At 32.9% G+C, this 23,729-nt stretch overlaps 1 protein-coding gene across 1 annotated transcript; it reads left to right on the forward strand.

The window, feature by feature from the left end:
* Window positions 1–12,012: 12,012 nt before the first annotated feature.
* Window positions 12,013–20,279, forward strand: LOC129877358 (nudix hydrolase 15, mitochondrial-like). The gene is made up of 4 exons (XM_055952857.1): window positions 12,013–12,507; window positions 13,897–14,039; window positions 19,691–19,810; window positions 19,900–20,279. Exons 1-4 carry the CDS (start codon window positions 12,093–12,095, stop codon window positions 20,122–20,124), a joined length of 903 nt encoding a protein of 300 aa, XP_055808832.1. The 5' UTR covers window positions 12,013–12,092; the 3' UTR covers window positions 20,125–20,279.
* The last annotated feature ends 3,450 nt before the right edge of the window (window positions 20,280–23,729 follow it).

Here is a 23,729-nt window from a genome sequence, read left to right on the forward strand (position 1 = left end):
AAAAGAAATAAAAAGTAAAAAATAATAATTAAACTTATTATATGTAAATGTAAGTGTTACTGTTATTTCTCATATTACAATAATATTTCCAAGAAAAATGACTTTGAAATTTGTAATTTTAAATATGATATAATAGTTATATGGTTATCAAACTTTTTAAACTGATAATGTTAAATATGTCATAATATTTATGTGACAATAAAAAATTGTTATAAAAACAAAACTAAAAGTGTTAAGTTAAATTACCTCTAAATTGGCAAAAGATAATTCTTTTATATAAACTAAAAAATGGGATCAAATTAAACTTAAGCAGAGGGCATACATTGTAACGAAATAGCCTCTTAAAATTCACTTATAAAATTACATTCAATATATTATTATTGCTATTGAAAGACATACACTTTAACATAAATTATTGGGTCGTGCTAGCACAGCCAGTGCCATCTAGTAAAATTATAAGTACGAAAATAAGGAAGATAATACTATAAACTTTTTGTATATTTGAACTGTTATAATATAACTCAAGCAAATAAAGTGTTCCTTCAAAATTTCCACATTAATTTTGTAATGAAATCTATACTATTCTTTAAAAAAAATGCAAAAGTTGAATTATCAAAATGTTCATCAAATATTGAATGATATTATACTCTCTCAGTCAAATACTATTCTTACAATAATTATGTACAAAAATGTAAATTCACATTCAAATACAAATAACAAAAAGAAAAAAAGAAGAAAAGGTTCCACAAACTATAGAAATGGAAAACAATATTCTACCATTTATAGAGTCATAAGCATTTTTTTAATGAAAAACTGGTTAAATATGAAAAAATTGTATTATTCTTTTACGAAAAGAAAAACTCAATTATGATAAGAAATTGACAAAAAATACCTAACATTTTTCTTGTGAAGTTATGACCATAATTGATGGATAAAGGACAGTCCGGTGCACTTAAGCTCCCGCTATGCGCAGAGTCCGGAGAAGGGCCCGACCACAAGGGGTCTATTGTACGCAGCCTTACCTTGCATTTCTGCCAGAGGCTGTTTCCAAGGCTTGAACCCGTGACCTCCTGGTCACATGGCAGCAACTTTACCAGTTACTCCAAGGTTAAAATATATTTTTTTTCTTTTTATATATTCGTACTTGAAACGTAAAATGTGGATGACATTAATGGTGATTATCATAAGTATTTAAATATTTTTTTATACATAATATATTTTTTACAAGAATATTATTAAACAACATTTGAGTATGACTGTTATAGAAGGATAATTTTATAAAAAGTGTACCGCTATAATAAATGACAATGTTGTCACAGATAAAATATTATTATAAATAATAAAATATAACATGAAAAAAAATCAGGCTATTATAATAAAATATTATTATAACAAATAATTGATATAGCCCTGTTTGACTGTATTATGCCAATAATAAAAGTGAAGAAAGTATCTTGACAGTTGATCAATTGTGCAAAAAGTTTTAATGTGAGCATGCCTATAATAAATATGTAGCCTCCATATGGCAATCAATCATTGTGCTCCAACCAAAAGAGGAAGCCCTAGCTAAGCTTGTTAATTAAATACTCCTTCTGTCCAATTCTTGTTTTATCTGTTTTAATATGTTTGTATGATTTTTTAATTTGATACGAAATTAAAAAAAATAAAATATATTTTTGAATTTTGAATTAAACATACATAGAATGTGCCAAAATATCATGCGAAAAATTAGAATTAAAGAGTTGTAAAAAAAAACATGTTTGAACTATGCTTACTCATGAGTCATGAATTGAGTAATATCTCTATTGCTACTAAAGGAGTGACAACTCCAGGTAAAGAAGACATGCTCAAGAACCTATATCTCATTTTAGGAACAAGGGGGAAGAAGTGGGGACTTGAATTCACTTCCCTGTTTTTTTTTTTTTTTTTTTTTTTATAAATAGTTGGTACATAAAGTATCTCGCATTTATGCAAGATGTGATAAAAAGTCGCACCTCAAGGACAATGGTGGAATCAGAATATTTAGTAAGGGGTTTAAAATTTGAAAAAGTAGACACATGAACTAGCCTAAAGAGGTTCGATATCTACTATATATACATTAAAAAATATTTTAATCATATATAAATAATATAAATTTTCGTCCAAGGGGGTTTAGATGAACCCCTCACTATAAGGTGACTCCGTCCCTGCCCAAGTAAGTGTGACGTAGATATCCTATCCTGATGCAAATATTAGTGGTTGATATCACATCTCTAACCCACAACATATAAGTTATAGGATACACGAAGACAAATTTACGATTACTCCAAGACTACTTCCTTTCTATAATAGGAATTATACAAATTAATACATCTAACTCACAAATATTTCAGCTCCCAAAAAAGAATGTTATAATGCTGGAAATGGACTTGATGAAAAATTAGCTAATCTTGATAATGTAGAAGAGTACTGGAAAGTGTACCCTGTTGTTCCTCTTCTTGTTGTTGGATTATTGGAGCATTATAAAGTCCCAATAAGCCATCATTTGCAAATCCAATATTATTGGAATAAGAAATAGTTTGAGGAAAATTAGAAGTGGACTGAAGGGGTTCCCTCTGATAATTGAACATTTGATTTTGGCCTAAAACTGTGGGGAAATTTTGTGGTGAAAAGATGAATGTTGAATCCTCTCTTAACTCTAAATTGGTCTTGGTTAAGAAGCCTTGATGATGATCACTAGAAAAACTGATGGACTCATTTTGATGAGATGACTGAAAATTGAAAATTTTGCCTAATTGGACTGTTTGGTTTTTGGTTTCCGAGGGAAAATGGCTTTGTGGGTAAGTCTGCAATTCACAAGAAGGTTGAATCTTGGCATCATTTGGTGATTGTTTTTTGGTTTCTGAGTGAAATTGGCCTTGTGGGTAAGCTTGCAATTCACAAAAAGATTGAATCTTGGCTTCCTTTGCTGATTGTCTTTTGGTTTCTGAGTGAAATTGGCCCTGTGGGTAAGCCTGCAATTCACAAAAAGATTGAATCTTGGAATCCTTTGCTGATTGTCTTTTGGTTACTGGGTGGAATTGGCCTGGTAGGTAAGTCTGCAATTCACAAAAAGATTGAATCTTGGCTTCATTAGTTGGTTGTTTTTTGGTTTCTGAATGAAAATGGCCTTGTGGGTGAGTCTGCAATTCACAGAAAGATTGAATCCTGACATCATTAGGTGGTTGTTTCTTGGTTTCTGAATGGAAATGGCCTTGTGGGTAAGCTTGCAATTCACAAAAAGATTGAATCTTGGCATCATTTGGTGATTGTTTTTTGGTTTCTGAATGAAAATGGCCTTGTGGGTGTGTCTGCAATTCATAAAAAGATTGAATCTTGGAACCATTTGCTGATGAAAACAAGTTCAAATTCCCAATTTGGCTGGCATTTGCTTGACAAACTTTTGAACTCTGTTCTTTATAGCATCCCTCTGGAAATTGATCAATTGAATACTGCATTGTAGCATTAAGTTTCGAAGAATGGGTAGCCAACTCTTCTAACTCCGTTTTCTTATCAGCAGACCAACTCTGTTCAAGAGCAAATTGGCCTTCTTCGCTTTCCGCATTTTGCCAGTTCAATGCTTTATTTGTCGAGTGAATCTTTCTAGAGAACACTTGAAAGGGAGTTTTTTCAAGCGCATTGATAGCTTTTTGAGCTTCTTTAATCAACCAATCGATGGCCTTACTAGGACGGTCATAGCCAAGACGATCTTGCACGTCGTAGAACTTAATTGCCGTGTTAGGAGAGAGCCTAACACGCCTGTCCTTCGGACCAGTGGCTGTTGAAACCTTGCTATGCCTGTCTTTCCTCCCCGTGGTTCGGACAATGCGGCTTCCATGGACTTCCATAACATCTTGTTTCGCCCTCTTTCCCTTCCTTTTAAGTGATACTTTCTTGGTTTCTTCTTTATGACTTGGACATTGTGTGTTGTTTTGGTGTTTTGGGACTAAAGTTGCACTAGAGGGAGTGAAATAATTAGGCCATTGTTGCAAATGCTGGTTATTTTGGTAATCACTTTGGAGATCATCATCTTCTTCTTGTGATGATGATTTATCTTCTTTTTCATTTGATACTTGAAGCTGATGATTCATTGGAGGATCCAGATTTGAAGTAATCTTCTTCTTACTTTCTTCTAATTTTTTTCAAATGTAGTTGGTACTTGGCAATTGCTTTTAATAGAACTTCTTGTGACTTTTGGACCCTCAAGTATAAAGCTTGTAGTTGAGTATAACAAATGCATAAATAAGTGGAGATATATTGAAAATTTTCAGTACGATATTGCTACAATATGTGACATAGTCACGATTTTCACTAAAGAAATTTAAAATATAAAAAACATAAATATAAGAATAAGTTAGAGTTTTCAACATCTAATATATCTACATAAAAATAATTTCAATATTATATACAATATATATCGTGTAAGTTTTTGATGAAAAAGGTTCAGATGAATCTCTTGCACCTCCAAGGTCTATCCCATGCTCTTACAAATATTGAACCACCAAAAGAATGCAGTTGGTGGCAAAAATTCTTACTTTAATTAGAGTACTCAAATTGGAACTTATTAACCATAGGCCTCATTTGAAGAAACACTAAAATCCCCCAATGAACTTTCTAAATTCTACATAGATGATAACTTTCTTCGTTAAAGAAAATTGAAATCGAGAAAGAGATGACTTTATGAAATAATAATTATTAATTTGATAGATGGAATTTGCTCAAGTGGTTGAATACCTCCATCATTGACGATAGGTAAAAAATTCGAGTCATGCTGAAGTATAAGTGAGAACACTACTGATCCTCGTCAAGGGTGGGGTGGGAAACAGTTTTCGTGTGACACTAGCAAGTACTCCTAGTACTAAAGTAGACAACTCAATTCAATCTTTTGGATTCACATTTTATCTTTTTGTGACATACATTATGATCAGTAGTGTTCAATATATTACTCTCTCTGCACAAATAGTTATTTCTGTTTTCCCGTCACTTCATAACCAATAGTAGTCCCTACAAAAAGACAGTAATTGGCTAATTGCCACGGTCATTTTTAAATATTACTATAATTTTGAACCCTTGCATTATTAGAAACAAAAGTTTTTTCATGGCAAATTAATAAAAAATTAATGTGTTATAAAAGATAATTTTTCTATGAAATTTCCATTAAATTAATTCACTGAAAGAACATATGATGGAAAACATAAACTCATTGAAATACTAAGAAGCTTCCTAATTTTTTTAGTGTGAAATCACAATTATTATTTTTATTTTCTCACCAATTCAAATAAAAATATATGTAAAAATAACCACTGAATATTGATGGTGCAAACTGCACAAATTTATCTTATGTACATTAATAGAGTTAAAAGAAAATTATAGTATCAATGTTCTTAATTTTTTTTTATATATTTGTGGTTTAAAATATGACATCATCGACATTTTTATGGTTATATATAGTCCCATTATAAAGTGTAAAATGTATGAAAATTTTATAATTAAATTATTTTTTAAAATATAAAAAATCATCACTCTTTTCTTGAACAGATTACAAGAAACAAGCAAATTGCATGCGTGCATGTGCGTGGTCTTTATCACTCAACTTTAACTTGCTAGTACATTTTTTATTCTTTGTTATAATTATAATCTTATGTTTTATTCACTGCAATCAAAAATGATTTTTAACGACAATAAATATGCATATTAATAAAAAGTGTTAAAACTTTTATCGGCATTAGTTAATTATCATTAGATTCAATGTCGCTATAGGCTAAGCAACATTTATAAAGAGTGTTAATTGCCTCTAAAAATATATTTTTAGTGACAATTAAGCTATTGCCGTTAATTAATTATTGCTAAAGATTATTTTTGGTGTAATGATTCTTAATTCTTTAATTAAAAAATAAAATGTTTTATTCATTTTGTCCAATGGGGTGAATCTAGGATATTGAAAAAGGGTTTCTCCAGACTCTTTTCATCGTAAAATTATATTATGGATATGTTTGGCCATAAAATTTTAAGATGGAGGGAATATATCAACCAAAACATAGAAGAGATCTCTAATCTAGTTTAATTAGTCAGGTTATACCAACATGAGTCGTGAAACAGTTGTGGGACTGCTTTGAATCAAAGATCTCAAGTTTGAGCCCTGAATTTTACAAAATTATGTTGAGAGCACCCCCTCAAATGGGATTTTATAGATCCTTGGAATGTCTTTTTCTAATCCAAATCATTATTGTTCCCTAAACCTTTGCTAAATCTATTGTAACAATAAATAATTCAGCCTAAAAGCTGAAAAGGGTCTAATTAAAGTACATAATTGACTTGAATTAATTGATTATTTACTTAGGCTACTTAAGAGCTTTATGTAGCTCGTTTAATGTGCATATACCGATCCCTCTTGATTGAAATAGTACAATAATTTTTTTTTAAATGAAGGTGTCCTTTATTCGATTTTCTTATTGTTATAACGAAATATTATTATAAAGAACTTATATAACATATCAATTTTAAAAAAATGTAATTATTATGACTTAATATATTTTGATGACTTGACAAATGATTTGAGCCAAAAGGAGTTGGGCTAGATCAAATAAATATCTAATATGGAATTACATATGCTAAACTAAATGAACAAGGTACAATAATTTCATACACTAAAACAAAAATAATTTTTAACATAAATAAATATGGATATTAACAAAGAATGCTAAAACTTTTTATCAACATTAATTAATTATCATTAGATCTAATATCTCTATAAATTTTAGGGATATTTATAAGGAGTTTCCTGCCTCTTAATCAATACTTACTTTTTAAGAGACATGTAAAATTTAAAGTTTACTAATAAAAATAAATAGAAAGAGTATTATTAATACTAAAGTGATTTGTATTTAACTAACTTGCTTTTACTAGTTATCATAAATATGCAGGTACTTATATAATAATAATTATCTGTACATTTCAAAAACTTTATTATCATTAGTTAATACCATGTTGCCTTTGATAGTGATAGTTCATGAACTACTATTATTAATTATTTTCCCTGAAGTACTCTAAACTTATTATCATTAATTATTATAGTAGTAAGGATAGCCTTTAGACTTTAATTATGAGTTAAACCTACATTAAATATGATTAATTACCTATATTGTACATCATCATATTTTTAGACTTAAGATGGAAAACAAGATTCAATTCACTACTGGCACTAGCACAAGACCTTTCTATTTTTTTTTCCATTCGAAGTCTAATATTTATATTGGATTCGATTAAATCTAAAGTCGTCTTAATGAGCCCCACATTGAGGGATTTGGGGTGGGTGGATTGTTAAAGACTAATTAAAGTTCTCCCTAACAAAGGTGATTCCGCATTTAGGGGGACTTTAATTTGAGATATTTAATTAATGATGGAATATTAGTTAGCACTTACCGGCCACTCCGTTACAACACCTTTCTATTTGATAGTAGATGAAAATTAATTTGACATATTTTCTCCGTTCATTTTCACTTATCCAATATTGACTTGACACCACACTTCTTAAGAAACAATAACTAGAACGACAATTTTACTATATCATCATTTGAATATGATAAATTCAATGTTTTGAGTAATGCATTGAAAAATGACTATATAGTTTAGTAATGATAAATTAGGAACTAAGTAATAATTATCCCTAGATTTTCGAAACTCGACAAATAAAAATAAATATTTATTTTTAATATATTAGATAAGTAAAAGTGATCGAATGAAATAGTTCTAAATGTCTTCAAATAGTCAGTATACAGAGTCGAAGCTATAACCAACGAAAGGCATGGTCAATTTAATATATATATATATATATATATATTAGATACAAAATGATAAATTATCTTTTAATTTTTTAAATTGGATAACTATTATTAGATATCTTAAAATAGTATAGTGGATAAATAAAAATGGATGGATAGAGTATTTTCTATGCTACCACTAGTTGCATATGATTTTTTTTTTGGTTTCTCACCTCATATCCAGAGCCCGTGGAACTCCGATTAATTTTGAATGCATTATAGGGCCCATTCAAAAATAATGCTCCTAATATAATTTTTTTCATACCTAAAGCTCGAAATCGAAACCTATTACCGGTGAATTACAGAGTTGGTGTACTGCTTTTCTTGTTAAGCTATGATGACACACACGAAGAATTGGTGTGTATAGAGAACCCCAATAAGGTTGAAGTACAGAGTTCAATGATACATCACCATGAATTGACATGTGGAGAGATCCACAATAAACTTTTACTCTTAAAAAAATATTATTGAGTAGGATCCATTCATAATGATGCAAAATAATTCATTAATTAATTTTCCACTCGAAATTCTATTATTGACATGTATAAATATTATTATGGGTGTCAATGTACTTTTCCTAAGGAAATTTTTGTTGGTTGTCTTGTTTGGACAACTGTTTAGTAAATGATATATATTATGATCTAAATATTTCTTCTGAGCAAATTAAAAATTGTACAAAAAACTGTTAAAAACGATCTAAAATTTCATAGTTACTATAGATATTATATAATAATTTAATATTTTATCTATAAAATTAAAAAAAATATTAGATTCGAGTCTAACGTTATTCAAAAGGAAAATTTCATAAGAGCTGCATGATCATCCCAACCAAATATCACGATATTATCTCTGTGTTGCAATAGACTGTTCATAAGGCACACTTTTACAATATGCATTATAACATACTTCCTAAGGAAATCAATGACCTAGAGTGCTTTAGTGGGATTGCTTCATTTTTAATCAGAGGTAAAATCTTAAGTCAAAGCTAATTTTTGATCGAATTTTGAAATAAATTATATAAACTGATTATTCATGTCACGATCCAACCCATCGGGTCATGCGAAAACCAACTCCAACTCTCCACCTAAGTAGGAGAAATCTTAATCCCCCCTTATATGGAATAAGCATTGCAAAAGTTACATAAAACATAAATAGTAAGCCAGATTTTTTTTAAACCTGTAGTAATTTAATAACTCTGGTTTTATACAAACTATTGTCTAACCCCCAAGGATACTAGTCTAAATAGGTACAAGAGCTCTAAAGAAACATGGTATAAGATAAAATGAAAAGACACAACTCCAACTATAAAAGGAGGAAAAGTAGAAGCTGACGGAGGATCGTCTTCACCTTCACTTATAAAACTCCACTGACCCTGCAATTAGACTATGCCAAAAAGTATAACAAAAATAGTATCAGTACAAACAATACATACTAGTAGGCATCATCGGTTAATCTGATACCCACCGCATAATATATAGGAAAATAAGAGAAGATCATAAGCAATAGAAGTTTATGTACCGGCCCACAATAACATACAAGTAACCCCTTACTCCCACCTTTATAGTTCTTCACCCACCTACTAACCACGGGTTCACTACCAACTCTGATTTTTGAGATTGAGGCCTGTGATACCCCGCAAGGTCCTCAAAGAACACCCTAACATCAAGCCAGTCGGCTACCTTACCCACTCACAAGGCAACATAACCACCACTAGCATTAACCCATTCATCTTACCAGACATAACCTAGTCATCCTACAAACACACCTTTTAACTAGTTTTTCCCTTCATGTATCAAATACAACAATCACTACCATTTGATCAAACTCCAATGAAACAACTTTCTGCTGACGAGAAACCTTCACTCTTAAGTCCGAAGGTATAGAATATCACAAATATCACAACATGGCCTCACAAGGTTCCGCACTCTTACCCACGAATGAGCCTATACAGCTCAGTCCTCCACTAATAATAACCACAGACTCAACAGGATTCTTTTATAAGAGTCTTACCCTTTAGTCCATTAACAGTTACATTCATTATTCCACAAATGACAGATATCATCGAATTCTCTCATGGGACCATCCACACATACTTAACCCTCTCATAGGTCCCAGACTTAACCATATATGCGTCGGAACATGACACCCAATTCAAGAACGTGTTGAAATATGACACCTGAGCCTCACAACCACAATAATCCACATTTACAGTTACAATAAACAAACATAAGCAATGCCTATACAATTACTCAAGATCTTGCTCTCAATTAAGATAAGTTGCTAACCCCTAGGGTTTATCACAATCCTTCTCATTTTTCCTACCAATATACGTACAGTTAAGGCAGTTACGAACACACAAGTCTAAATACGAGAATATCACTACCAATTTTCCCAAACTCATTATACAACTTTCTTACACAGGTCACATCAAGTTCGACCACAGAAAACACCTGTATTTTTACCCGTGAACCGTGACCAAAAGCCTAATTATAAAACCTCTAACTAAATTCATTTATACTATGCAACATTTATAGATTTAACTACTCAGATAAGAGAAGCCTAGTCTACCTGGGCGCCAAACAGCTGTAGAGAGATAATGCAGCTCCAATCCTTGGTTTCAGATGTTAGTCGGGCAAGATAGATCTGAAATCGACCAGTTGTAATCCTTCTAGGGCTGAGATTCCTTCCTCCCCTTTTTTCCAAGTCTTGAACAACATTTTTGAGGATTTTTGCAATAACCCTAGCCCATACCTTACACTTTGGGAGCAGTAGGGAAATAAGAAAATCGCAACTTAAGTTTTGTATCACGACCTCTAGCTCTGGCGGCAGAAATCCCGCTAGAGCAGCACTGGCGGAATTCTGAGGCACAAGAGACAAAATTTCTCTATGATTTTTTCTGCTCTTAATTAACGACGGATTCAGGTCGTTACAATTCATAAACTAACTAATTCAATTCTTTGATGAATTATTTATTTTAACTTTAATTACTAAGTCAAATATTCAATTTGCTCAACTTGTAAATTAGATTACAATTCTCCAATTTAAACATTCAAATCACATGATTTAACGATTAATCTCAAAAACTAAACAGAATTATCTTAAGTCATTTGGTTGCTTAAATTCTGTATATTTAGAGGCCGTTTGGATTGACTTATAAGCTGTTTTAAACTTTTTTTGAGTGTTTGACTGACCAACTTAAAGTCATTTTGTGTTTAAAATAAACCCCAATAAATAGTTGAGTTTATTTGGATGAACTTATTTTAAATAGTTTATAAGTTGAAAGCAGCTTATAAGTCAAAAAAAAGAAGTTGGCCTGCACCTACTTTTTTTTTAACTTATAAGCAGTTTTCAACTTATAAACTGCTTAAAAATAAGTCAATCCAAACAGGCTATTAATATCATATTCAGTAACATTCTTTTACTAAGTATAAAATTCAACAGAAATATACTCCGTTTGGATGCTTGTTAGATATTTTTCATATTGTATCATATTATATTATATTGTATTGTATTATTTTAATGAATACGATATTTGAATAGATTATATATTCTCCATCGCTACATATTTTCACACATCAACAATTTGAATAATAAATCAACAAGAAAAGTAGGGTACATGGTAAAAATACTATGAAAAAGGTATTATAAAAGATAAAATAAAATTATGAAATAATAAGTAAAGACAAAATGAGAATAAAATATTAGGATAATACATAAACATATCATTTAACTTGACTTTAGCTGACATCTATGCCTTCCAACTTTGAGCGTGTATAAGTAGACACTTAAACTTGTATAGAATTGAACAAATAGACACGTTCGTCTTACGTGACATCCTACATGGCAATTTGTATCCTACGCGGCGTCCTATGTGTATTATGTCACGTAGGACGCGTATGTCTATTTATTTAATTTTATACAAGTGTAAGTACTTACTTATATACATCTAAAATTGGAGGATATAAATGCCAACTGAAGACAAGTTAAAAAATATGTTTATATATTATGTCAAAATATTAAGGTAACGATGAGATCTCACCAAATTGGTGATTACAAAAATGTAATTTTTCTCATTATCTAACAATAAATTTAAACAATACGACACAATTTTGCAATTTTAAAACAAAAATAAGTTTTTTTTTTTTTAAAAAAGAAACAAATTGTTGAGCTTGATTTGAGATTACAAAGGATATGATGATGTACTTTTTGATAAACCCAATACGAATTTATAGTAAGATTTATTAACTATGATGAATGATGCTATCTTCAATTCGAAGATTGTCAATATTTTCAATTTCATCATTTCAATCTTCAAATTCACTTCGCAAATTCATCATCATGGATTCTTCATCTTCATCATCATCAGCTAATAAAACTTCTCAGAAATTATTTGTTTTGGCTCAACAGTTGCGTCTTTACAAACCCCCACCACCGACACCATTTGACGACGACGACGACGCTGATTTCGAGGAGAAGAAATTGGAAGAAAGGGTAGGGAAGGTTGTTTCCCAATTGGGTTTTCAAGAATCGGTAACCCCAGTTGCTGTTGTGCATAAAGAAAGATTTAAACCCGAAAGAGCTGCTGTTTTGATCTGTTTATTTGAAGGGGTTCATGGGGAACTTCGGGTTATTCTTACTAAGAGGTCTTCCAAGCTTTCTACTCACTCCGGTTAGTGAATCTTTAGACATTTTTCGTAAAAGCGGAGTCAAGGATTTTGAAGTTTATGGGTTCTGCCCGTATCACATTTAGATATTTATACATAGTAAATAGAGGGTCTATGTAAAAACAAATGGCCCTATAAGCTCTGCCCCTGATCATAGTGTAGTGGGGTTTTGGTAGATTAGATGCAGAACTTGTAATTTAACTAAAAGGATAGCTTTTTTTAGCATTGGGATGAAATGGGTCTGAATAGAATGGGTTGGATATGGAGGTGAATGATTCGTAAAGCTGATTGCAAGTTTTTTATCGGATTGAGATGTAGTTGATTGATTTGATATGTGATTTGATGCATGTTGTTTATATTGTCGATGGTGATAGTGTAGTTTTGATGTTTGTATGGAACTTTAGTCAGCACAGTGGATTCTGCTGAGCTACAATGTATTTTTCATATCTTAAGGCAAATTCTTGTGTGTGTTTTCCTTGTTAATATAGTGTGTAATTTCTATTAGATAATGAAGAGCGCTGTAGTTCACAATTGGTAAATAAAGATGTCTAGTCTATCTGATATCCTTGTAACTATATATTGTGTTGAAACTTTTGGGCCGTAGATGAGAGGAGGGGTTATGGTTGTTGATTGATCATTATAGTGTAGTGGGGTGTTTTGGTAGATTATATGCATAACTTGTAATATATACATAATACTCATGTTATAGTTTTTTTTAGTAGTGGGATGAAATGGGTCCGAATAGAACAGTTTGGATATAGAGGTCAAGGATTTTCATATGGGCCACTCCAAATAGTTTCTCGGATTGAAATGTAGTTGATTGATTGCTTTGATATGTGATTTTGATTTGATGCATAAAAGAGGTATGCAGTTTATATAGTCGATGGTGATAGTGTGGTTTGATGCAGTTATGTCTTGAAATATGTACCATTTTCTTTTAGATTATTAAGACGGATTATGGTTCATCATTAGTAATGAGATGTTTGGTGTATCCAATATCCTTGTACTCGTCCATTGATTTCACGATGTTAAATTGATTGTTAAGAACCAAGCTGGCATAATGGTTTAATTCTTATCTTGGTTATTTTTCTCTAGAGATTGTGGTTGGATGCTTCTGAAAACCAGTTTGATACATGTATGTGTTGCTGCTAAAAATGTTGTTGCGCGGATGTTTAGTCAATTTACTATCTTTCTTGTGATTGAAATTTAGGGGCTTGCAAATTTGTCTAATTGAGCATCATTTTTGTTTGTTCAAGATATGAACTATCTATAATCTTTTTACCAAATTGCTTAAAGTATTCTTAGTTAATATTTTCTGTTATTGCGACTGTCCTTTGCTATGTTTTTAGTACGGTGATGGTTAGCTGATTTTACCTAAAATGCTATTCATGCAGGTGAAGTCGCATTGCCTGGAGGAAAAGCAGAAGTAGGAGATGTAAGCGATTCTGACACTGCAACCAGAGAAGCAAAGGAGGAGATAGGACTAGATCCTTCATTGGTTAATGTTGTGACTTGCCTTGAGCCATTCTTGTCTAAGGTATGTGGATATCATCTATAATAAGTCACAGAAAATAAAAAATCTATAATAAGACAAACTAAACTCTAGTCTGTCAAGAAACTTTGGGTGGATGTCATCATAGCTTGGTTGAAGGACAACTTGTATCCTAATAAGCCTGCTGAATTGTTATCTGAGCTTTCTAGGAAACGGCATGAATTTTATCAGAAAATTTGTGTGTTTACATTAATGATAACAGAGATGTATCTAGAGTGTAATGGTGAATCTGCTGAGAAAATCAGCTCTGTTCTCCGTGCTAGCCAGTTGATGAATTTAGTATGGACGACACACTTCCATAAGTCCCAATATGTTTCTTCAATTATTTCTTCATCAAGATAAAATCTATTTAGAGCTTTGTTCCTTGGGGGAGCTGTGCTCTACTGATGTTCGAGCTATGTTAATTTAGCCTTAATATTTGGCTGTGCGTTCTTTCCTTCTATATCATATTGTACGGTCTCCTGCAAATCTTCAGTGATGCTGGTTATCTGATAAGTTCATGTTATATTTTATAGCACAAGTTGATACTTTCAAATCATTTGCTGAACATGGAGCCAAATAAACCTTTTAAACGAGATTTTGAAATGTTTATCAGAAAAATGGAACCCTGCTCACTGTTTATTCCTTCTATGTCCAACTTAAAAATCTCCGGGTCTTACGTTTGCCAAATTTATAGATCTCTTAGCATCTTGAAAGAGCAGTTGTCACGACCCGAATCCGAGTGTGATGGCACTCATCTCGATCCACCGAGATAAGTCAGCCTAATACCCAACGAAAAGTAGATGCGGAAGAAAAAGAAAAGAATCAAAATTTAACTTAAGCGAAAACACGTAAAATAAACTCAACATCCTCCAAGATTGGTTGTCACGTGTATAAGCCACTAATTTATTACCGAAGTACGAAAAGAAATACAGTCACAATGTCTTTGTCTCTAGAATAAGACTAAAACATAAGAAAAGAGCAAGAGGTGTCCGCTAGATGGATGTAACAGCTACCTCGACACTCGGAATGATAGCCTCGAAAGTGGTAAAAAATGTTAGAAGATCAAGCAGGCCTATGCTCACAATCTACACAAGTGTAGAAGCAAGGGGTGAGTACCAAACAACACGGTACTCAGCAAGTGGATAACTAAAACTAAGCAAAGCTTAATAGATACAAGTACTCCTGTCCTCCCAACCGAACCTCCTTAACTACAACCTGCATAAAATCAGCCCAACTCTACACTTGTACAATAACAACAGTAATACAGTCCACAAATACTCATCAATAGTCTCGTCAATGAATTATACCAAATCAAGTTCAGCACACACAGAGCAATATGGGGGTAAACACAAATTCACAAATATCAGAAAGGTGCAATGCAATGAAATGATGCATGTCTGTTCTATCGGTACACATCCGCTGAATCACAGTCCGGAACCCATGGGGAACATTTCTGTTTATGTAACCTGCCACGGAACGTGTGGCCCGTCCCCTCAACATATATATCTTGCCACGGAGCGTGTGGCCCGATTCCTTTATTTCATAATACCTGCCACGGAGTGTGTGGCCCGACTCCTTTTTGTTTCATATCATTTTCAGTCTCAACACGATATGTCAGAACCAATGCAATCAATTCATGTTCATATAATTCACGATAATAAAATGACAACAACAATAATTCTTCCTATCTCACACCGACATAGTCATTTCATATGTCCAAAATAAACTCATAATCACAACATATCAATTTCACCAATACATGTCATTAGATCACCATTTTATACCCCTCATCTCCATTTTTTTAAGGCCAGTCATACAGTCAATAACTCAGTCCAATTCTCATTACTCTCTAGTATACATGACATGGAAATACAAACATCTATAAGCTTAAACTGAGGTTTAGAAATTCACTTGCCTCAAATAGTCAAGCAATTACTCCGAAACCTGAGCCTTCCCTTTTCGCTGGGTTTCCAAATCAATGTAATCTAATCAAATGAATAATCATCATAAGATTTCGAAATTAACAACATTCATGTCACTATATGTCTAGCCTAGACCCAAAAACTTACCCAAATCTATAATCAAATCCTAAACATCAAGTCTAGGGTTAGGTCTCAATTCCTCCAAACATCATAAACCTAATAGTATTCATATAATATAATACACTTAATATTTAATTTGATATACCAATATATCAAAACTTGAATAATAATATGATAGCTACAAGAAAAGGAATCCAAAATCAACCCAAATTGTACGAAACCAGTATGACTTAATCTGCATGAACTAAGCAAAACCTTATCAAATTTTGTATACAACCAAATGATTATGACCAAATCTTTCTTATTAAGATAGCATGTCGTCTTAGTAATTAGGTTTTGCCTTAATGATATGTAAAATGGTTCTTTAATTAGTACTAATTGTTTTGGTGGTCAAAAGTACTACTTAACTAGTTAAAAAAAAACAGTGCCAACGTTGATGTTTCAACTAAAACGTAGGTCTTTCACCTAACTACGTAAAGGCAAGAACATATATATACTAATTTGCAGAACACGAATTAACCATTACCTGAAGCAGTTTTGGTTTCTCTTCGCGAGCGCCGTAGATAAGTTTTCCTCCTATTCTCTTTTCTTTTATTTTCTAACCAATTATGAATTAAAAGTAAAAACCCTACTACTTATTTTAATAAATAAAGTGGTATAAGATATTAACTAAACTAACACTTTAGTCCATCAATTAAATTAGTTATCTAAAGTTACCCCTCAACTAAATAACTGTAGTTATCGAATAGTCCAAATTTATAATTTAATTTTTTTTTTTTTTTTTTTTTTCGGAGAGAGTATTTTATGGAAGAGAGATGACTCATTCTCAAAATGACCAAACGGGTCATTACAGCAGTGTTGCACTTAATGTACATTAAACAGAAAGACATTGCACTTACTTTACTAGTATTATGCTAATACCCAATTTAGGTTGCTGTAATTTTGTACATATCTTTGGTATTCCTATTGCATTCCAAGTTTTTGTGGTGTGAAGAGTATTCAGGTGCTGGTTTTAATGTTGTAAGGTTAGTTAATATACTGCATATATAATTGAGCTGCACAGAACAGAGAACAGTTTTTTTTCTCCTCTCAAAGCGAGTTGGTGCTGTTACTTCGGCAGTGAAGCTAATTAATCTCCAGAGTAAAACAAAACTGGATAACATAAATGTACACATCCCCAAACTATATAAAAGATACTACAGATCTCAGAATTAGATTTTCAAGAGTATCCATAACCAAATTTAAAATACTTATTTATAAAGATCGAATATTGCCGTTGGATTAGAAATAAAAATGAAATTTTTTAATGGTCTAAGGATGGAGTAAGTTAATGAAGGTGATCAATGTCGATATCTTCATTAAAGCATTCCTCTATTTCTAGTAGACTTTTGAAATGTCAACCATTTCCTTCAATCAGCAGAACGTTCTTTTACTTGTATAACTAATTACATGTTCATTCATTTAAATCTCTACATTGATATGTGATGCATGTGGAACAAATTCATGCAATCCAAGGTCGTTAAAATCCTCCTCCTGAGAACTTTATTTAACAAAAAAAAAAAAAAGAGGAAAAGGGGCACTACTTTTGGTTTTCCCTTTTTTTTTTGCTGCTTAATTGCCCCTACCTTCTGTTAAGACCTTTGAATAGGTAAGTGCTAGAATAAATAGTTTGTCAGGCCAATTAAGTGGAATGTGGGATGTTTTAATACCTTTGTTCGTTTCTATGGTTTCCCCCCTCAATAGAAATTTTGAAAGGAGGACTTCCTTGTGTCATTCCAATACTCAATAATTTGTTCAGAGATATCTAGAATAGACTAGAATCATGTACATATAATGCCTAACCTACATAGCCATACAATAGCTAAACTAAAAAGACTTTTATCAAACAATAGATCTCGTATAAGTGCACCAATAACGACTAGCCTTAGTCCCAACCAATTGGTATAGTCTATAAAGATGCTTCAATTGTTCTTCTCCGTTCTTTGCTGAATCTAGATTCAATGGGTGAAGATCAGAAAAAATCTGAGAATAAGTGCTTAAAGTATACTTGTAACATAGAACCCGAGGGTGGGTGACCTTGTGGTTAATGAAAGGGGATGTGAACAGAGGCAAAAAAACACTAGGTTGTTTCTTTCCATTACTAAGCCTTGGTGGACAAAGTTATCCGGTACCTACCAGGTACCTTGTTAAATAGTCGAGGTGCACACAAGTTGGCCTAGACACCCGAGTCATTGAACATTGAATTACCTAAATGAAGGAAGGTCATGATAGGGCTTTACTGGTAGTACTATCTAGCATGGAAGATGGTTGGCCATGGATTAGGTTTGAGGAAGTGACCAATCAGTTATCAGCAGATTCTATTTCATGAAAAAAGATTAATTTACTTTCAGACAAAAATTAACCTATATTAAAGAAAATACTGGAAAAAGCATAAAGCAGACAAAAAAGAAAATAATCAATATGCACAGATGTTAATAAGAATGTAAACCTATCATCTGCTAGCAGACTTTCCATTTTATTTTCCTCCAATTTGAGTAGCTTGTCATCAGCAATCCACCATCTGAAATAAAGAGAAAAATATATAAAAAGGAGAAGATTAAAGAAATATATAATGTTAAAAGAATGGATAATAATGGTAGATAAAAGGGAATTCTCTTAATTTACATGACTTACCATATTAAGCAAGGACTATTGTGTTTTAGGATGTAAACATTTTTTTTGATCTATTAGGAGGTAAGAATTAGTTGGTCATCTTAGATTATCACTTATAGTTTCTATATTATTAGGCAATATTTTAATATTCTAACGGCTATGGTGAGAATTTGCTGCTACTCATGTAGTCGGGTGGTTTTACAAACTGGCAAATTTTTAATGACATGTTCAGTCTTTTAGGTCTAGCATTGGTTTCCTCAAAGCTGAACTGTTTGTTACTTATCAGTTCTTTGATTTATAAACTGCTGGAGAAAGTTTTTGATTGTAGAGGTGCTTTTTTAAATACTGTGGTGTCTAGCGCAACTTGCGTGCATCTAGACTAATTTCACAGGTAGTTCTGGGTAATTTTTGTCCATTAAGGCTTGGACAGATGGGAGGAAATCACCTATTGTTTTTGCTTCTGCTCTGATTTGAATCTTCTGAGACCTCATTGTTCTCAACCCACTTCATTGACCACTAGGCCACACCCTTGGGTGCAAATTATAGAGGTGTTTTTACCTCTTTGGCATCCAACTTTATCATTAACAACTTTCAGAACCATTTTCCTTCCAAAAAAAGGGCCTTGCTTAGTGCAGTTTCTTCTGCTTGTCTTTCAGAAGCAAGGAGTTTATACGTGGATATCTTGAGGAAATCTTTGGTGAATCTCATTTCAGATTTATGTGTAGTTAGCTCATCCGCTATGCTTTACCAAGTTTTTCTTGTCTCAAAATTAGTGCTGGTTTTGCATTTACGCAACAGTGACCCCAAAATTCTGACCCCGATGAGATTATTATTGGTGCTGAAAATAACTGGTGACACCATTTCACTAGCAACGAAACAATGCTGGCTCTAGAATGCTTGATCCCTTTGTACTACCTTTAACTTGTGTGCGTATTTCTAATGCAATTGTTATCTATGCAGCATCTTCTTAGAGTAATTCCCGTGATTGGGATTCTTTCCAATAAAAAGGAATTCAATCCCACTCCTAATGTTTCTGAAGTAGAAGCAGTTTTTGACGTCCCGTTGGAGATGTTTCTCAAGGTTTGTACTCGTGAACATTTCCTTCAGAAGGTCACACAAATAAGTTTCTTCTGTTTGTTGGATACTTAAAGCGCAACGTCTTTATGCAGGACGAGAATAGGAAATCAGAAGAAAGAGAATGGATGGGAGAAAAGTATTTGATTCATTTGTTCGACTACGAGATGGACAACAAGAAATACTTGATCTGGGGTCTAACTGCTGGGATTTTGATTAGAGCAGCATCAGTTGTGTACCAGAGACCACCTGCATTCTTGGAACAAAATCCTAAATTCAAGCTCCCTAAGGTAGTGGACAAGAATAGTACAATGAGTTAAACTGTAATTGATCATTGTTTCTTGTATAATCCAGCTTGTCTCATAAATTAAATGCATTACAATGGAGTATTGTGTATTCTTCTAATCATATGATGTAGTAACAGAATTTAAGACCATGAATAATAAATTTTACAGCATTTTTTTCCCTTCTCAAATATGTGCACAGTGGAATATTGATGTTTTCCTTCCAGATGAATGTGCGGCGATCTGCTCCACAAAGATAAGGGTAAGGCTTGTGTACATACTGTTCTCCTTAGATTCAATTTGTGGAATTATGTTATTGTTGTATGAATGTTGGATGGTGTCGTCGTGGTGAATCAATTGAGTCCTTTAATTGAAAAAGATTATGGGTACTGTGTTAATAGGTTTGATGAGTTCTTCATTCGGTGTTCTGTATTTGCTTTGAAACTAGATTAACTCAAATTTGCTTCAGAAAGTCCGTCCCATTTTAGAGGAAAAATGCTCTCCACCAAAAGTAACTCATATTTTAGAGTTCGAATTCGAAACCTTTAATTAAGAATAGAAGAATACTTACCACACCTGAACTTTGGTGGTTAGAACTTTAGGAATAATGAGAAAACCTAAATGATAAAGTTATATCTAGCTCATTAGCAAAAAGAAAAATAAATAAAGTTGTAAGTTGGCCATAAAGGGGTTGCAAGCCAACCAAGAAAGGACTGCTAGCATCTGCCATCACCTAATTAATGGGAGATAATCTTTTAAAATGATGGAAAAACATCTGCCATCACCTAATTAATGGGAGATATAATCTTTTAAAATGATGGAAAAACATCTGCCATCACCTAATTAATGGGAGATTGTTGTAAAATAAATAAGATTTAACAAAATCAAGCGAAGAGTGTTGTGAAATTAAATTATAGAAAAGGATAAGTAAACCACATAAAACAGAGAAGAGGAGTAAGAACAATGGAATGTTTATTTATGTTTTTGTTTTTCTACTTTCTGCATCTCTACACAGCCTTTTATAGGCAGAATTAGAGGGGGACAATAATTAGTGGTAGGGAGAAAGAAGAAAGAAAAATGAGGGAAAAGGAAAAGGAAAGGGACGTCCACCACATCCACTTTCATTACACTCCCCCTTGGATGTCCACGTGTAGTGTGCTTCAGTAAAATTTACAAGAAATATAGTTATCATAAATACTCATAGATCTTGTGCCTCATTAAAAACCTTATCAGGAAAACCCAGTGGGACAAAACCTTGGTTAAGGAAAAAAGAGTGCAGCGCGTATTTTACTCCCCCTGATGAAAACTTCATTTGACATTTTGGAGACGGCGCATTCCAACCTTATACCTTAGCTTCTCAAAAGTTGATGTTGGTAATGCCTTTGTGAATAAATCTGCAAGATTATCAATTGAACGAACTTGTTGTACATCTATTTCACCATTCTTCTGAAGATCACGTGTGAAGAATAATTTTGGTGAAATATGTTTCGTTCTGTCTCCTTTTATGAAGCCACCTTTCAATTGAGCTATGCATGCAACATTATCTTCGAATATTATTGTGGGTATTTTAACATTATTTTCCAGGCCACATCTTTCTTTGATAAACTGTATCATCGATCTCAACCATACACATTCTCTACTTACTTCATGAATTGCTATTATTTCAGCATGATTTGAAGAAGTAGCAACAATGGACTGCTTTGAAGATCGCCATGATATAGCAGTTCCTCCGTGTGTAAAAAATAGCCTGTTTGAGATCAAGCTTTGTGTGAGTCTGATAAATAACCTACATCTGCATAACCAATAAGGTCTGCACTACCTCTGTTAGTATAAAACAAACCCATATCAATAGTACTCTTTAGGTATCGCAAAATATGCTTGATACCGTTCCAATGTCTTCGCGTTGGGGATGAACTATACCTTGCCAGCAAATTTACAGAAAATGTTATATCAGGTCTGGTTGCGTTAGCAAGATACATAAGTGCACCAATCGCACTGAGGTATGGTACTTCAGGACCAAGAAGTTCATCATCCTCCTCTAGAGGTCGAAATGGATCTTTTTCCACTTCAAGTGATCGAACAACCATTGGAGTACTTAATGGATGTGCTTTGTCCATGTAGAATCTTTTTAAGATCTTTTCAGTGTAGGCAGATTGATGGACAAAAACTCCGTTTGCTAAATGTTCAATTTGCAGGCCTAGACAAAGTTTTGTCTTTCCGAGATCTTTCATTTTAAATTCTTTCTTTAGATATTCAATCGCCTTTTGGACCTCTTCAGGGTTCCAATGAGATTTATATCATCAACATAAATGGCGAGTATAACAAATTCTGATTCCGTTTTCTTAATAAAAACACATGGACAAATGACATCATTTATATAACCTTCATTTATCAAGTACTCACTGAGGCGATTATACCACATATGCCCTGATTGTTTTAAACCATATAATGATCTTTGCAGTTTTATTGAGTACATTTCCCGAGACTTTTTACATGCTTCAGGCAATTTTAATCCATCTGGAATTTTCATATAAATTTCATTATCAAGTGAACCATAAAGGTAAGCTGTAACTACATCCATTAGATGTATTTCAAGATTTTTATGTACATCTAAACTGATGAGATATCGAAAAGTTATTCCATCCATAACTGGTGAATATGTTTCTTCATAGTTGACCCCGGGTCTTTGAGAGAATCCTTGTGCAACAAGACGTGCCTTGTATCGTACAATTTCATTTCTCTCATTTCATTTTCGCACAAAAACCCATTTATAGCCAACTGGTTTTACACCTTCGGGGGTTTGGACTACAGGTCCAAAAACCTCACGTTTAGTAAGTGAGTCTAATTCTGATTGAATTGCCTTTTGCCATTCTGGCCAATCACATCTACGTCGACATTCTTCGACGGATTTAGGCTCAAGACTTTCACTATCTTGCATGAGGTTAAGTGCAATATTATATGCAAAAATATTATCAACCGTGATTTTAGATCGATCTAAATTTATCTCATCACCAGAAGAATTTATTGAAATTTCTTCATTCACTTGAGTGTCGGGTTCACTGATTTCTTCAGGAATATCAGGATTACTCAAATCTTGACCTTCTTCGGGGGTTTCTTTTGTAGTATCATTTTTGTTATTCCTTACGCTTCTTTTTCTAGGATTTTTATCCTTTGAACCCAATGGTCTACCACTCTTCAGGTGTGTTTGAGATTCAGAAGCTATGATACTAGTAGATGGTTCTTTTGGGACATCAATCCGAATAGGCATATTCACTGCAGGGATATATGACTTAGTTATCCGTTTTAAATCAGTAAATGCATCTGGCATTTGATTTGCTATATTCTGTAAGTGGATGATCTTTTGGACCTCCTGCTCACATGTGCAGGTACATGGATTAAAATGAGATAGTGATGAAACCTTCCATGTAATTTCTCTTGCGGGGTCCTTTTTCTCTTCCCCTAATGACGGATTTTTTTTTTATCAAACCGACAATCTGCAAATCGAGCAGTAAATAAGTTTTCTATCAATGGTTTAAGGTGGCGAATTATGGAGAGTGAGTCAAACCCAATATAAATGCCCAATCTTCGTTGAGGGCCTATCTTTGTAGGTTATGGTGGTGCTACTGTCACGTATACCACAC

This window comes from Solanum dulcamara, chromosome 12 (genome assembly GCF_947179165.1).
Source record: "Solanum dulcamara chromosome 12, daSolDulc1.2, whole genome shotgun sequence".
Taxonomy (NCBI): Eukaryota; Viridiplantae; Streptophyta; class Magnoliopsida; order Solanales; family Solanaceae; genus Solanum; species Solanum dulcamara.